The 18,176-nt window shown below is 34.6% G+C and overlaps 1 protein-coding gene across 1 annotated transcript in view; it reads right to left on the minus strand.

Annotated features, from left to right (window-relative positions):
* TTC27 (tetratricopeptide repeat domain 27) overlaps positions 1–18,176 on the minus strand; it is a 137,285-nt gene that overhangs the window by 96,560 nt on the left and 22,549 nt on the right. The window contains exons 6-8 of the mRNA XM_039887439.1: positions 11,890–12,054; positions 9,844–9,977; positions 1,434–1,546 (exon numbers count right to left, since the gene is read on the minus strand). Of these exons, the coding sequence (XP_039743373.1) occupies positions 1,434–1,546; positions 9,844–9,977; positions 11,890–12,054 (412 nt within the window). The remainder of the gene's footprint in view (positions 1–1,433; positions 1,547–9,843; positions 9,978–11,889; positions 12,055–18,176) is intronic.

Consider the following 18,176-nt stretch of genomic DNA (forward strand, 5'->3'; position numbering starts at 1 on the left):
GCAGGAGGAGATGGGCAAGAAGCACGCAGATTGGGCTAATGATATTTGTAATCTTCTAGTTCTTAAATTGGTTGGTAGGTTCATTTTATTATTACTCTATACACTTATATTTATATATTATATAAATTATTTTGTAAATGTCACTTATACTAAGAATGAAAAAAATACCACCCACAAAATAGTACCAGTTCCTTGTAATTTTCAATATTGTCTGGAGATTTTATAATGAACATAAAATATTTATATATTACTTTTTAAATGAACTTATTTTTATTGTCGGTAAGAAAAAATAAATGAATGAGGGAAGAATTATGAAACCGTTTTGTTTAAAACACACACAACACACACACATACATAAACTTTTCTAGTTTAACTGCACAAGGGAATTACGTGTCAGTTGGCAAAATGATCCAATTAACCGCTAAGGCTCTTTCCGTTCTAAGACTGTGATGAGTAAACAGGAGCGTAAAAGTCTGTCCAAGAGAAGAACCTCATCCAAAATAGATCAACATTCACCTCTCACATATAAAATTCCAGTCTTTAATTCACTGCATAAAGTATACAGCTAAAGTGAAATGCTACAGGCTCATTACAAATAATTATGACATAGTCACTGAATAAGGCCATTCTTTACCATAATTTACTGATTTAGGTTTAGGATATATTACTATGCATACCTGAAAGTCATATTTAACTTAAAAGGAATTACTTTTTCCCACTCTGGTAGTCTAAACTACTGAAGGATTGCTATATTTTAAGGAATTCTTCCCACGATTACATTACATAAAAGCAGTCAGGTATACTGAAGTATAAGAAACCGGGGCAAGTTATAGCATGTGGCCTTCAGGTAAAATCAAACTTGAGCAGGAGGCCAGAGAAGGGCAAGAGTCGAAGGGAAGAGGAAGAAGCTAGCCACCCTGTTTCACCAGTCTGCCACCTGTAAGATTCACCTTCGCTGTGTCTCCTTTCCAAACCAACCCATCCAACCACAACATCCAAGTCACCTCTTCATAGGGATTAATGGCTGTGGGGATAGAAAAAAATATAAAAATAAAAGGAAAATCTATTTCCACCACAAATAAGGTTCTATAATATTAAAAAATAATTCTATCCTTTGAAAGGTAAATATCCTCAAAATAGTCAGTCTCACCTATCCTAAATACTTTATTAAGAGTCTAGTCCTAGCTAAGGCTAACCAAAGAAATGTTGCTTATGGAGGAAAGAGAAGAATTTGTATACCAACTCAAGGGAGATTCCAGAAACTCCTAATCTTCAGCCTTTTAATTGGTTGCCCAACGATTCTCGATCTTCACATGCATTACAAGATAACCTGTTCATCTAGAACTCTTGGGACCTCCTGAATAAAGATTCCCCCAACACAAGAGAACCAACACATGAGGTGTTCAAAGTAGCCAAGTGAGTCATTAACTTACCAGATTCCAAGGATAACAGCAAGCTCTTCAGCACACAGGTCGGGCATCTGAAACCGTTCACTATCTGCTAACTTTATCTCATTTAGAACAGTATCATCATTGAGCTCAAGATTCTAGTGGAATACAAAAGAAAATATTTAGACCAGAAGTTAAATCTGATTTATTCAATAGTCTGTATGCAATTAACTACTAGGGAGACAAATTACCTTTCATTTAAGATTATACAATGTCTATACATAGTTAACAGGCTTTCCTATGAAATACATATTTGGGGACAACTTACTGTGTAGAAATGGAGGTCATGTCACCTTCAGGAACGCACTGACAATATCAATAATAAGGAAGAATTGTTATCGATTGAAACTACTATGCAAAATCCCTTTTACTGATACATCGAGATTCAAAACCAGATCTTTCTACTCTGCCTCTAAATTCTAATCTAAAATATAAACTCCCAACTCTGTTTTCAAAAGGATCTAGAATAGCCAAAACAACTTGAAAAAGAATAAAATCTGAGGACTTGAGAGGATATGATAGAATATTTGATTTTAAGAATTACTACAAAGCCAAGACAGGATGGTACTGGCATGAAGACAGACATACAGATGAATGGAATAAAACAACCCAAAACTTTGGACCTCCATTATATGGTCGATTGATTTTCAACGAAGATGCACAGGTGATTCAACAAAGGAAAGTCTTTTCATAAATGATTTTGGAATAAATGGATATTCATCTAGATAAAAAAGACTCTCACCCCTATCTCAAACCATATATAAAAATTAAATCAAAATCAATCACAGATCTTAATGTTGAGGGTAATAGTAAAATTTCTAGACGACATTGTAGGAGAAAAGCTTTGCAACTTTGGGATGGACAGATAGTCCTTAATTAGGACATAAAAAAAAACCTGAACCATCAGAGAAAAACTTAATAAATCAGAGTTTATCAAATTAAAAACTTCCTCTTTGAAAATACTGTTAAGAAAATGAATAGCCAAGCTACATACTCAGAGAATACGTTCACGATACAAGTATCTGAAAAGGGGCTTATATTCAGAATATGGAAAATTCTTACAGCTCAATAAGATAAATTACCCAACGTAAAATTGGACACTTCATTTGTATAGACATTTCATAAAAGAAGATAAACAAGTAGTCAATAAGCACACAAAAAGATCCTGGACAACAGTAGGCAACATGGAAATACTAATTAAAATCAGAAGAAACTATCAGTACACACACATTAGAATGGATAAAACTTAAAAGACTGACACTACTAAATGTTGACAAGGATCTGGAAATTTCTTATATTGCTTGTAGAAATGTAAAATGGTAGCACCACAGAAAACAGTTTGCCAGTTTCTTATAATAAACATGCATTTACCATGTGAACTATCCATCCCACTAAGTAATTACCCATGAAAAATGAAAACATACGTCCCCACAAAGACGTGTATATAAATGTTCATAGAAGTTTTATCTGTAACAGCCCCAAACTGGAACAACCTAAAAGCCTTTTTTCAGGTAAATAGATTTTATATATGTAGATTACATATATATATAATTATATAGATTATAGATTATAAATAGATTATAGATTATAGGTAAATAGATTATATAAATATAATCACACATACACTACATCCTTCTAATGGAATTCTAATAAGTAATAAAAAGAAAGTACTGACACATGAAATCACATGGATAAATCTCAAAAACATTATGCTGAGCAAAAGAGACCAGATAAAAAAAAAGTATATAATGGTAAAAAACTAAAAACCTCCCTCTAAGATCATGGACTAGGCAAGGCCACTGTTATTCAATATAACATTGGAGGTCCTAGTGAGTGCAATCAGACAAGAGAAAGATATAAAAGGCATCCAAATAGGAAACGAAGAAGTCAAACTGTCAATATTTGCAGATGACATGATATACTATATAGAAAACCCTAATAACTCCACAAGAACACTACTAGAAACCATAAGCAAATACAGTAAAGTCTCTGGATACAAAATCAACGTTCAAAACTTCATAGCGTTCCTATACTCTAATAACAAAGCATCAGAAAAAGAAGTGGAAAAAATAATTCCTTTTATAATTGCAAGAAAAAGAATAAAATATCTAGGAATAAATTTAACGAAACATGTGAAGGACCTATATACTGAAAACTACAAGATCCTATTAAAAGAAATTGAAGAAGATACAAATGGAAAGATATTCCATGTTCTTGGATTGGAAGAATCAACATAGTTAAGATGACTTTATTACCTAAAGCATTATACAGATTTAATGCAATCCCCATCAAAATCTCATCAGCATTTTTTTAAAGAAATAGAACAAAAAATCATCAGATTTGTATGGAAGCACAAAAGACCCCAAACTGCCAAAGTCATCCTGAGAAAAAAGAATGAGGTTGGAGGCATCACTCTGCCCAACTTCAGATTATACTACAAAGCGACAGTAATCAAAACGGTATGGTATTGGCAGCAAAACAGACACACTGGTTAGCGGAACAGAATCGAGAGTCCAGAAGTAAACCTACATTTCGGCAAATAATTTTCAACAAAAAAGCCAAAAACATACAGTGGAGAATGGTGCTGGGAAAATTGGAAGGCCATTCGCAAAAGAATGAAACTAGACTGTTGTCTATCACCACACACCAAAACTCAAAATGGATTAAGGATTTGAATATAAGACCTGAAACAATAAAATGCATAGAAGAAAACATAGGAACAAAACTCAAGGACCTTGGACTTAAAGAGGATTCTATCAATTTGACTTCAAAGGCAAGGAAAGTAAAAGCAAAATTAAATAAATAGGACTATATCAAACTAAAAAGCTTCTGCTCAGCAAAAGAAATCGTCAACAAGGTAAAGAGACAACCATCTGAATGGGAATATATATCTGCAAGCAATGCCTCCGATAAGGGCCTAATATCCAAAATATACAAAGAACTCATATGACTTAATAACAACAAAAAAACAAATGATCCAAACAAAAAATGGGCAGAGGACCTGAACAGACATTTCTCCCTAGAGGACATACAAATGGCCAACAAATATATGAAAAGATGCTCAACATCACTAGCTATTAGGGCAATGCAAATCAAAACCAAAATGATATCATCTCACACCTGTTAGAATAGCTATAATCAACAGGACAAGTAATAACAAATGTTGGAGAGGATGCAGAGAAAAAGGAACCCTCATATAATGCTGGTGGGACTGCAAACTGGTACAGCCACTATGGAAAACAGTATGGAGGTTCCTCAAAAAACTAAGATTTGATCTACCATATGATCCAGCAATTCCACTACTAGGTATTTACCCCAAAGACTTGAAAAGCCATATCCAAAAAATATTTGCACACCATGTTCACAGCAGCATTATTCACAGTGGCCAGGACATGGAAGCAACCGAAGTGTCCTATGATAGATGATTGGACAAAGAAGCTGTACATGGAAGCAACCGAAGTGTCCTATGATAGATGATTGGACAAAGAAGCTGTGGTACATATATAAAATGGAATATTACTCAGCCTTAAGAAGAGATGAAATACTGCCATTTGAGACATGGATGGAACGCGAGATAATCATGCTAAGCGAAATAAGCCAGACTGAAAAAGTTGAAAACCACATGATATCACTTATATGTGGGATATAAACCTAAAAGCAACAAATGAATAGGACAAACAGAGACTCATGGATATGGACTATAGACTAGTGGTTACCAGAGGGTAGGGGGTGGAAGAGGAGGGGGGAGGTAGATGGGGTAAAGGGGTCAAATATAGGGGGATAGAGGAAGGGTGAAGTGGGTAAAGGGGATCAAATATATGGTAGCTGAAGGAAAATGGACTTTGGGTGGTAAACACACAATAGAATATATAGATGTCAAATTATTATGTACACCTGAAAATTATATAATTGTATTAAACAAGGTTACCCCAATAAACTTAATTCAAAAAAATAAGTAAAGAAAAAGAAAAGAAAAGAAAAAAAGAAAACTGTTGGGGGAGATAGAAGAAAAAATAGAAGAAAAAAGACATGCTAAATTTCTTTCCACACATATGGTGAAGACAATAGATATTTCATTCCCTGCTGTTGCCAATTAGGGGAAAATTGTATATATATAATATGTTAACATAAATAAATATATATGTGTATAAAAACAATTAGACCCATACATTCCAAATCACTAATTTATTTATTTTAATTGGTACTATATAAGAAAAATGAGCTAAAAATAAACAGTTCTCAAGAAGAGATGAAATACTGCCATTTGTGACAACATGGATGACCTTGAGATAATCATGCTAAGCGAAATAAGCCAGACTGAAAAAGCAGAAAATCACATGATATCACTTATATGTGGGATATAAACCTAAAAGCAAAAAAGAACAGGACAAACAGAGGCTCAGGGACATGGACAATGGACTAGTAGTTACCAAAGGGTAGGGGTCGGGGAAGAGCAGGGAGGTAGACCGGTTACAGGGGGTTAAATATAGGGGGGGAGGGTGAAGTGGGTAAAGGGGATCAAATATATGGTAGCTGAAGGAAACTGGACTCTGGGTGGTAAACACACAATAGAATATATAGATTTCAAATTATAATGTACACTTGAAAATTATATAATTGTATTAACCAATATTACCCCAATAAACTTAATTTAAAAAATAATAAAGAAAGAAAGAAAGAAGGAAAGAAGGAAAGGAAGAGAGAGAGAGAGGGAAAGAGAGGGAGAGAGAGGAGAGAGAAGGAGGGAGGGAGGGAGGGAGAGAGAGAGAGAGAGAGAGAGAAAGGCAGGACTGGCAGATGCACAGCACACCCTGCTGGCCATCTACTTTCAACACAGAACTTCATAATTTTAAAATAGAGCTACATATATAATTTTAAATTTTCTAATAGCCACACTTAAAAAACGTTTTTAAAAAAGGATAAAATTATTTAACCTAGTACATCAAAAATATTATCCTTGTAACATGTATCAATAAAAAATTATTAATTAGATACTGCACATTCTTTTTTGCACAGTCAATGAAACCTGGTGTGTCTTTTATACTTCAGCACATCTCACGTTGGACCAGCCAACTTCCAAGTGATTAACAATCCCATGTGGCTGATGGCTACCATATTGGACAGGTCAGCTCTAGACTACTCCAAAACTCTCACCTTTTTACATCCTGATAGGGTTGTAGCACCCTGCTTATTCATAATACCCAATGATTACTAACACATTTGTAAAGTGCCCTTACAAATCAAATCTGATCCTTTAACAAAATGAGATGTGAGAAAAACAAATGAGGAAACTAAGAATATAATAACTTTCCCAGGTTCTCATCCAGGCTAGACAATGATGATGTACAGGAACTCTAGTCTCCTCCTCCCAGCCCAGGATTCCTCTTCCACCACAAAAGACTGAGACCTGTTACTGCATTACTTATTTTCCAGATACAAACAGGTGACCAAAACAGTTCTGATCTTCATTCAAAATTCTCTATGTTCCTATTCAGCTCTTTTGAAATCAATATGGGTCTAATATAGTATCAACTTATATAACTGTTGTACAAGCCCCAAATTTAAAATACTGTTCTACATTAGTCCCACTTGAACTTCATAACATTCTACTAAATCAAGAAATCAGCTAGTCTTTCAAACGTATTCAAGTGATGCTTATGATATTGTTATTGTGTACCCATCATAGATTTTTTTTTTCAGTGCTGCCCTTGCTGTGTAATAAATTCTATTTCTAGTTTATCTAGTAAAAGCCTGAGACTAGACTAGTATGGAGAGTGTTTTTTGAGACAGTATTTTTGCACATAACCTTGTATAACCTTGCAACAGAGGCCAACCACATAAAACATATACCTGGACTCTCTCGTATTACAGAATTTTTCTTGTGCTGAATATCCTTGACATCATAGCTAACAAAAACAAAAACTAGTATTTCAGATTTGTCTTCTGAAATCTTTTAAGCTAGAATCATTACAAGAATTAACTCTGCAGCTTCTAATTTTGACACCTTTTAGACTTGTACGAAAGTATTCTGTGTTGAAGCAGCAAACCAATGAGTATTGCATTCTGGGTATTTAGTTCTACCTTTAGTTAAACACCATCCTGGTGTATTCATTTATACCATCAAATATATCACATATTGTTGTAGTATGCAGAACTTTGTCATCTTTATTTCCCTTTGTATTCATTTTAAGCATCAAAATAAATTGCTGTGCTGTGCTTTATTAAAGTGGGGAGCACGGCATAGGAAATGCAATCAGCAGTAACATAATGGCATGTGCAGAGCCAGAGGTAAGACAGAGGAATCAGGGTAATTATTTCATAAACTGTATAAATGTCTAACCAATGTACTGTATACCTGAAACTAATTAAATAAAATGCTTTTAAAAAGAGAAAAAAAATAAAGAAGAAATTAGCGCATAATTTATCTCCAATATGGGGAACATACCAAATTCAACATTTAATGCATATTTCTTATCAGTGATGCTGATCATATATGTGTTTGTATTTTCTATGAACACATAATTTTAATTTATTCTCCCTCCTCAACCCCTTAAAATTAAACAATAAAGAACAAAGGCTGTGCTTTTGATTTGCACATTGAGGTTGTTCCTAATTGTTGGCTTATTAAACCCTGAAAACCAATAACCTTCATCTATATAATTCCTTATGATAACAGATTAAAAATCTAAGAAGGTTCAAAGGGAAATACTATGTTTCTCACTGGCAAGAAAATTACTGTTTCCTCAATTCGAAGATATATGTTTTCACATTGTAACATATATTTTGTAATCATTATAATTGGTCAATAGTGATCCTTTCTTACCTGGTTATTAAACAGATGGTGTACTTTATAATCTAATAGTGTTTTTTTCCATAAGGAAATATGATATATATCTAATTAAACAAGCAATTCTATCTTCCATCCATAAATATAAAATGTTTCTATACAATCCATACCTACTTATATCATCACATAATTTCTAATTCTCCCCTTAGGTAGTAATTAATGAAAACCGTAAAATTATCTGAATGTCTTTTATTTCAAATATAGAAGAATAAATAAATTCTGTAGTAAATTGTACATCATTCTTATATATTCCTCATAAATGCCAGCATATGCTTATCATCACAGGAGACAATTTTTAACAGGAAAAAAATTAAAAATAATAAATATAAAAAATAATAAACAACAATGGATTACTTGAATGAAATGCTTGAATTGCAGAATTAAATCTTTTTTCACTGATGCTGTGTTATGGCATGAAAATCAGGCTTATAACAGTTAATCTAAGATTCAGGGAGGGATTTGGGTTACATCGAAAAGCTTAAGAAGGTAGGTCCAGCATATACAAACAGGAAATGGAGGGTGGACGCATTATCGGCCCAATTTCCTGACAAGCGTCAACACAGCAGTACAAACGCTCGTTCAGCTACAGCTCTACCAGTTTCAGGAAGTGTAGGCTGTACCCCGTGCAGTCTTATCCCTGAGTTTCTACATCTTTCCCTTCCTTCCTTCCTTCCTTCTTCTCTTAAATCAATAGCTGTTCCTCCCTGAAGTTATCACAAAGCAAATAGAGTACTTGGAGCAAGCCCAGGAGTTATGCGACATCACATCGAAGGCCTTCCTTGCGGCTCCTCACGGCTGCCACCCCTAACCCCTACCTTTGGCATTATTTTCAGTACAGAATAGAATTTTAGTGTTCAATGTACTCAAGGTAAATTTGTTTGCAGGCTCTGGAACGAAGAATAACATGCCACAGGCTTCAAAGATATAACATCAACCAAAGAACAACCAAAAATGTTGGTTTGGGGTCTCTGGAATGAGAAAATATAAATGCTAACGGCCTCCATGGAAGCAGATGAAAAGACTTATAAGTAGGTAAACTGCCCAAAAGCCATAAATTCAAGTTAAAAGAAGAAAAAGCATTAACCAGGTCAGGAAATACATACTAAGGCAGGGACCAGCCCAATAATGACAGAGTAACAAGACAGAGCAGAACACTGGTAAAAATTTTAAGTCTCTTAATGTTAAAAAATATCCTCAAAAGGCAAAAGTAAGATAACAAATATGGTAGCAACTAGAAAAATTCATCTCTACTCAGTCTGCCTCTTGAATTTCTTCAAGGGGTGGGAGGTTAACACATAACTAACAGCATTATTAACTCATATTTACTGAAGACTAGAAGAACACCACCATTTTATCTCTATTTAAGGGTAAAAAAAGGTTTTAACATGGGTTTTTTTTTACGTTCCCCCCACCTCCGCCCAGCCACCTTGAAAGCTTGAGAAGAGATAAAACGAAGCCCCTTTCTAGCCCATTCATGGTTCTACGAAACTCACCCACTGGAACTTTTAGACTTGGATGCCAATTTAAATAGTTCACAATCCTACTTACCTTGATTAAATGTTCCTGAGGAGTTGGGGCTGGACTGAATTCACAATTTGAAAAAACATCCCCTTTCCGTTTTACATCTAGAATAAGCTGTGCCACATAATTTTCCTGAAACCGTGTCCTTTTTCCCAAAGCACCTAAAAACATAAAATATGTATTGATTTGTCAATCAGATCTACTGTACGATCATTGAGAGCAATATTTTCAAAGTGCTTTAGAGTTTATAAGATGTTTTTCTTCATTTCACATAAGAGAAACCTGAGGCCATGGTGATTTTTTAAAGGATTTATAAAATTATAAAGCCAGTAAGCTATGGGGCAAGAACTCCAACCCAGGATTTCTGCCACTAGATTCCATATACTTACTTTTGCATCGAACTACCTACTTCTTCAAGTGAGTAACTCATTTAGTGTCATAGGTAGAAGAAATACTATCATCTTCATATGACAGATAAAGAACAAAGGTTCTGAGGGATAGTCACTTGCTCCGGATCACAGAGCTTCCCAGCACCAGAGCTGGAGCTTCAAGCGGGGTCTTCAGGTTCTAAATCCCACAGTCTCTCTATCACACGATCTGGCTTCATGTAACATCAAACATTTTTTCATTTTGTATCTGAAATAACTTGCTGAAGAACAGTTTTAAGAGAAGCAAAAGTTCTAACATCCATTCTCTGGCAAGAGTCAGATGACAAAGACCCTCGATTAAAAAAGTCTGAATTTCATCCTGCACTGAGTCTGGCTCTAAGTTATTCATCAACCTTTTAAACATGTTACACACAAAAAGAGCTACTGAGATGGTCTAACACAGCTATTTTTTAATAGTAAGGCTAAAGTTGAATGGAAAAAAATGGTTTGTTTCTCATTTTATATTTGTGAGCACCACATTTATATTTTTAAGTTCCTCACTCTTTAACGTGGACAAAATTATGAAGAACCAGCTAGTAAATACACCAACAGTTAAAGCTGACTATATAGAGTACTAAGCTACTAGTATTTTTCATCCAAAAAAAGTCTCCTAGGACCACAACATTCAAAAACATAACCTCTGAAACTAACCTCAGAAGTTATATTATTTATAACTATATTTTCAAATACAGACAAGACTCCAACTTACACATGGCCACTGTTCCAAAAGTTGTAAGCTGGATATTTAACAATTTTCTCTACACAAACAATAGAATAAATGATGGCTAAGATCCCAGACTAAGCCACAAAGTCATGTTTAACTCATAATATAGCTGAAGGACTTTATTATATAGTTCAATAAGAAGCATAAAGAATGGGCCTTAGAAATAATCTAGACCTAGTCTAGGGAGGACATCCAAGTTCAATCTTTTCAACATTCACTGACTGGTAGTCACAGTCTGGCATGCTGAGCCCAGGTTCAACAGGTATAAACGGTGTGACTTTTATTAATGTGTTCAATGTTGAATGCCAATTATATGTGAGATGCTAGGGGCTGAGCAATATGTAAAAAGAAATCAAAGTTATTTGGTATTCAGAAGAAATAAGTAGGTTTCAGGAGAAATTCTGTAATTATTTGTTCACTGAACAAATGTTGAGTATCTACTATATTCCAGATAGTGTTCCAAGGCATTGAAGAAACATCTAAACAAAACAGTCAAAACTTTCTGTTCTTAAGGGATACAAAAAAAGTAGGATGGAAGCCATGGGTGGGTATTTACAAGAAAGGGCACTGTAGAGAGGCTAAATTAAACCTGGGACTTGGGGGGGTCTTAGGGGTCCCACACCCACAACTGAATGGTCCAAAGTTCATTTGTGTACTGCCTTGCTGCTGTACATTACTGTACAGGTGTCTAACAGATTAGAAAATAAACAGACATCCCCAGGAATAAAGAAAATACACAGTTTCAAATCTGTAGTAAAACTATGAATTTTTTAAATAAAATATTTAAAGTCTACTTCTGTAAAGCAAGGAACAAGACATCGAAAATCAAATATAACCAAACGATACAACCAAACTGCCAATGTATATATTAGTTTTATCATAAAAATAAATCAATTATCCACAAAAGATACAAAGTCTTACCTGCCAAATCAATTTGCAATTTGCTGATGTCTTTGGCAATACTGAACTGATCTTTTGCTTTTTTATAATCATAATAATATAAATATGTATATGCACATTCCAGATGGAATTGAATAGAGAAACAGCGACCTGAGTCAGCTACAAACAGATTCTCTAGCTTCATCACTGCAAGATAAAAAATGACACATTAAAAATCATGAGAATAGAATTATATTAATGAGTAAAATGTTGACTCCATAATATGTGAAATATATACTACACTGACCCTGCTCTTAAAGAATTTTAAATCTAGAAGATGAGGAACACACATATAATAATAGTTCACAGCCAGTATTCCCTGAGCACTTACATGTTCCAATTTTGCAGCTATGGATAATATATACATTACCTCCTTTATTCCACACTACACTATATGATTCATGACCCTGCTCTTTCTTATTTTAGAGTGCTTGCCTTAATTGTGCAATAACAAAAAATATGGCAATACAATATGCTCATACAAGTACCAAATGAACCTACAAAGAATTAAACAATACAGAAATTCTGATGAACAGGAGATCAGTTTACAATTTCCCTCATAAAGAATGTAGAATTTCTCCCTTAAAAGAAAGAAGCAACAGATAAATACACATACATATCTAAGGCAATATGAGTATCAAATAAAGAATGAATGAATATTGGCTTAGCAATCAGATTCTAATTTATTTCTCTAATAAATGAGGTGAGAAGATGGGAGGATAATAACCTAGTATCACAGTATCTGAAATAAAATGATTGCCAAAATTAATTATATGTAATAAAGAGTCTATATAACAAGTTACAGGAGGTATCTAACAGGTCATCTCATCCATCCGTCTACAACAGCCCTGACAAACTACTCCTCATAAATGTTTCTATAATGGGTTCACCAGTATTTCACAAAACAAGCCACAAGAATAAATGCATAACAAATAAATAGAAAATGAACTTCTGATGTCCAAAGACTGAGAATTAGTTTTCTATCATTCAAGCTGAAAAGGAAGTAAAATTTACTGACTACCTACTCTGCCTAGCACGAGGTACTTTATATGTTGTCTTATTTAATTCTCACAATGATGCCTTTGAAGTTGGCATTATCCCCATTTAATTCATTAGAAAATCCAACTCAGACAGATTACTGACTAGTCACCTCAGCTGTTAAGTGGCAAAGCCAGGATTTGAATGAATCCAAGCCCATTGGAAAAATGGGAGGGAGGGAGTTGGCAGAGGAAAGACTAAGGTCAAAAGTATCGAAGTGAGGTTACAAAATCCAATCTGCTTTTTTCACGTAATAGTATGGCAAACACCTACAGCTAAGAAACAGACACCCTTTGTCTTACAGTGAACTGAAATTAAAACGAGTCTGAAAAAGTGTTTTTCTATATATTGCCAGCCCTTTAAAGAGATTCTCTGGACTCAAAGAGAGGAAGTCAAGGTGTATATGTCTTACGTCAAATGGCAGAGGCATGTGAACATGAACTTCTCAGTGAAAATACTTCAGTAGGTTTCCTCCATGCAAGCCAAACTCGGGAAAAGCTGAGTCTGATGCTACTCATTGCTCTTAGTGAATGCTTTCTTTTTTTAACTTTCTTTTCCTTTTGTCTTCCCATTATTCCTGATTATCCATCATTATTCTTAGAAATACAATTACCTTCTATGATCTTAGTACAATTCACAAGTGACATAATTTTACTTAGTTGTCAATGATGGTACTCTTTAATGTTTCAGGATACAACCTGTATCAAGAAATGTGAAGCTTGGCCAAAGCTTTTTAAAATCCTCTCTTCTTAAATATCACAAAGTAAGGAATACTGAAAGAATAAACGCTAACTGAAAACAGCAGCCTTAGGAATTAAGCATGCGATAAAGCCATATTCTGCGCTAAAGCTATCAACCATATCCTAGGGACCTCAGGATTCTATTTTGATGAGTGCAAGGAACACCAAAGACAAATGATGAATGCTGGACCCACTCAAAGTAGGCAATCCAGCAGTAGTCTTCATTTAAAGCTGAGACCCAAAGAACTGAATCTTCACTGAAAGGTTAAAAAGGGAGGTAAATCTGCCATATTGAAGAGCTCAGCAAGGAAAATGGCAATGGGAGAAAAGGAAAAGAATTTACCCCAAGAATGCATAACCATAAGCCAGCTTTCATATAGATAGATTTGTAGACCATATTCAAGCTATCTGTGTAGTTTAAAAAAAAAAAAAACTCAAAAATCTCAAGCCAGGAATTTAGAACCCCAGAGAAGTGGCAGAAACAAAGAAAAATCCTCTTTTGAAGGAATGCAGTTTCAACCAGGATTCAAAGAATTCCCACAGATAAGTTTCCATGGACCATGAATTCATAGCAAAACAAAACAAAACACCAACACAGAACATGAAATACCTGAAAGCAGAAACAGCAAAGGGCAGAAACGTATCCTCAAAGCCTTCCGAGACTGAAAAAATCAGATACGGTATGTAAAATATTTAACTGGCTTTAAGAAATAAAAGGCTAGAACATATGAAAAAGAAACAAGACAAACTATAGATATCAACCAGGCAAAAAAGGAGTTTAGAAACACTTTAATTAAAATTAAAAATTAAATGGACAGACCAGAAGATCAGAAGATAAATAAAATCATGCAGAATACAATATAGGGAAACAAAGAGAAAATAAAAGAATTAAAGAATGTTGAAGATGCAGGTGAGAAATTCTAACATGTCTGCAGATCTAAAAGAGGAGAACAGACAATAAAAAAGAGACAATATTTTAAGAGGTAATGGCTAAAAATTTCCCAGAAATGTGGAAGACACTAAATCTCAGAGTTAGAAAACCCACTAAAAAGAAGGGGGCAAGCCAAGAGAAAGAAAGAAAAAAAGAAAGTTCACTAAATTCCTAACAAGATACACAGAAAGAAATTCATACCTTGCCCAGTCATGGTCAAGCTAAAGAACCCCAAATACAAGGAAATCTTAGGAACTGCAAAAGGAAAAAGGCAGACTACCCACAAAGGAAAGCAAGTAGACCAACAATTGATTTCTCACCACCAAAGTGGAAACCAAAAGAAAACAGATTAGTATCTTAATTGTGCTGAGAGAAAATAAATATGAACTTAGAATCCTTTAGCTGACGATTCAAGGAGGGTTAAGTAATATTTCCAAGTAAAGAGAAACAGAGTTTATCATCAAATATGCTTGTTAAAAATAGAGCAACTGCTAAATTACTTTAAATAATTTTTAGTATACAAAATCATATTTCTGAGTTTTATTTACCTTGTCTTACCTCCTCTAAATGGGAAGAAAAATTAGAAAATAATGCCCAAAAGCAGACAGGAAAAAGCCAAGGACCACAACGTAACAGTGCAGTTTCAAACTTCAAAAAACGACACATCTTTAAAGTTTGGGGGAAAAATGAAGGCTGAGTCCCTTCATAAATAAATTTTAAGGAGAGCTGAGGCTTTAATCTATTTTTAAAGCTTTTAATTTGGGGTGAAAATGAAAAGATGCTGGAAGGATCAGCTTCAGAAGAGAAACTTTCCAATGTTAATTGAACTACTTACTGATGAAGACATATAAAACTTAGAAAAGTAAAAGAAAAGGCAGAGAATCGGTGTTCCCTCCCCAAAGCAATGCAGTCACCCAAGTGACAACATTCTCATGAGAAGCTGAATCTCACAAATATTAATTAAACAAGCATAAAGAAAAATGAAGAAACCTCTTCAGATACATTCTGCCCTGAATAAAGATACAGATTCAGAAATGACAATATATGAGAGATAGAGTGAAGTATATCTGAACCCACAAAATGAGAGAAAAGAGCCGTTGATAACTCCTAAATTGAATATAACTAGAGTCACAGTGATGCCTCATTGAGATCTAGCACTAAATAAACTAACAGAAAAGCTGGAATACAGAATTGTTTAATTTCTTCAATCAATGGTTTCTGAGCAAATACTATTAAAACTCAGAAACAACTGAAATATATAGCATAACTATCAGCAAAACTGATCAGATCTGCCCCAGCTAAAACCATTTAAATGATATGGTTTTTGTGACTGGTTTCTGCAACTTAGTGTGATGTTCTCAAGATTCGTCTGGGCTGGAGTGTGGATCAGTACTTCATTTTTTTTATGGCTAAATAATATTACAGTTAAACCCACTAACTGGATACACAACATTTTATTTATCCATATATCAGCTGATAAACATTCAAATTGTTTCCATCTTTTGGATAGCATGAATAATGCTGCTATAAACATTCACATACCAGGTTTCATGTGGTTCTATGTTTTTATTTTTCTTGGGTATATACCTAGAAGTTGAATTGTTGGGTCACATGGTAATTCTGTGCTTTTAACCATTTGAAGAGCTGCCAAACTGTCTTCGAAAGTGGCTATACCATTTTACATCCCACCTGTAGTGTATGAGGGCTCCAACGTCACATCCTCGACAATGCTTGTCGTTATCTGACTTTTTAATTATAGGCATCCTTGTCGGTGTGACATCTCCTTGTGGTTTTGGTTTCCCTAATGACTAATGAGATTGAATTATCTTTTCACGTGCTCATTGATCATTTGAATATCTTCTTTAGAGATATGTCTATTCAGATCCTTTGCCCATTTTGCAATTAGGTTATTTGCCTTTTTAATTACTGGGTTATCAGAGATCTTTATATATTCTAGATACAAGTCTCTTATCAGATATATGACTTGCAAATATTTTCTCCCAATCTGTGGGCTGTCTTTTCACTATCTTGATAGTATCTTTTAAAACACAAAAGTTTTTAAAATTCGATGGTCTAATTCATTTATTTTTTTCTTTTGTTGCTCATGCTTTTAGTGTTGTATCTAAGAATCCATTACCAAATCAGGTCATAAACATTTACCCTTACATTTTCTCCTAAGAGTTTTATCGTTTTAGCTCTTATATTTAGATGTCTGACCCTTTTTGATTTAACTTTTATATATGTAGCCCCAGCATCATTTGTTGAAAAGACTGTTCTTTCCCCATAGAAACATTTTATATGTAGAATAAAGTAAGTAATTATGTTAATATTGTTAGGAACAAGATCTTCAGAAGGTGCAAGTATCAATTAAGGATAGAAATATTAATTGGAGCTCCTTGGTCAGAATTGGGGACTTCAGGCATGTTTGCTGTGGCCTGGTCTTGGTTAGAGATTCAACCAGCGTGTTTGCCAGGAATAAAGTCTCAAAATGGGCCTCAGTTTGCCGAGTTTGGAGATATGAGCTATGCATTTGCCAAAACCAGGACTGGTGGCTTGACAGAGACTCATCCAGCATGTTTGCAAAGCCCACTGTGGCTCATACAGAGGTTTGCCTGGGCTGGGGATCAGTCAGAGGTTAGACCAGTATGTTTGGGGTTAGAGTCTCAACTGGTGTGTTTGATAGGGCCAGGGACTTGGCCAGCATTCAACAGAGCCACGTAAAGGACTAAGCTGTGTGTTCCATGAGGCCAGAGCCAAAGGAGGAGCCTACATAGTTGAGGCTAGAGTCAGAGAGACAGTCTCCACAGCTGGGAGATTACGTCTGTTGAGAATAATGGGAGCCTGGTTTTTCACTATCAGAGAAGGGAGTTATAAATTTGGAAGAGAGAAGACTAGGATAAACCCTGTGATAATGGACTGGAATTGGAGATGACGTAAATTCATGGTTTTTAACATATAGATAGATACAGAAATACATGTGAACGTATATAATACACATATATATACTTTCTAGCTATGTCTGTTGAAAGACTTTAAAAGAAACCAGAGCTCCTTGGAGAAATTACTGATTCCAGCCTGGAGTAAGGAAATACAAAATGAGGCTAAAACATCTTCTTGTATCAGAAAATAAAGAAGTGCTCAAAGATATGCTGAAAGGGCACAGCAGCCAGTTTGAACAGGTTCCCACTGGCCAAATCAGGAATAATAATTTGAGCATTAAAATAATGACAGTAACAAGTTATAATCCATTCAATAAATTAGAAATCCATGAGTCCATACTAATAGCAATCAATATATAAGTACATAAATTCAAAGCTAGGTGAAGAATAGGAGACTTCTCTAAGTATCTCACTAAGTACTAATAAAACTAATTAATTATAAAGAGTAACAGCCAAAAACTGGAAGTAATGCAAATTTCCATCAACAAATCAATGGATAAAGAAACTGTGCTCTTTCCATATAATGGAATACTACTCAGCAATTAAAAGGAATGAACTACTGTTATATATCACTATATGGAGGAATCAAAATGATTATGTTGATCATGGATAGGAAGAATC

The sequence above is a fragment of the Pteropus medius genome, unplaced genomic scaffold, assembly GCF_902729225.1.
Source record: "Pteropus medius unplaced genomic scaffold, Ma_sr-lr_union100, whole genome shotgun sequence".
Classification (NCBI taxonomy): domain Eukaryota; kingdom Metazoa; phylum Chordata; class Mammalia; order Chiroptera; family Pteropodidae; genus Pteropus; species Pteropus medius.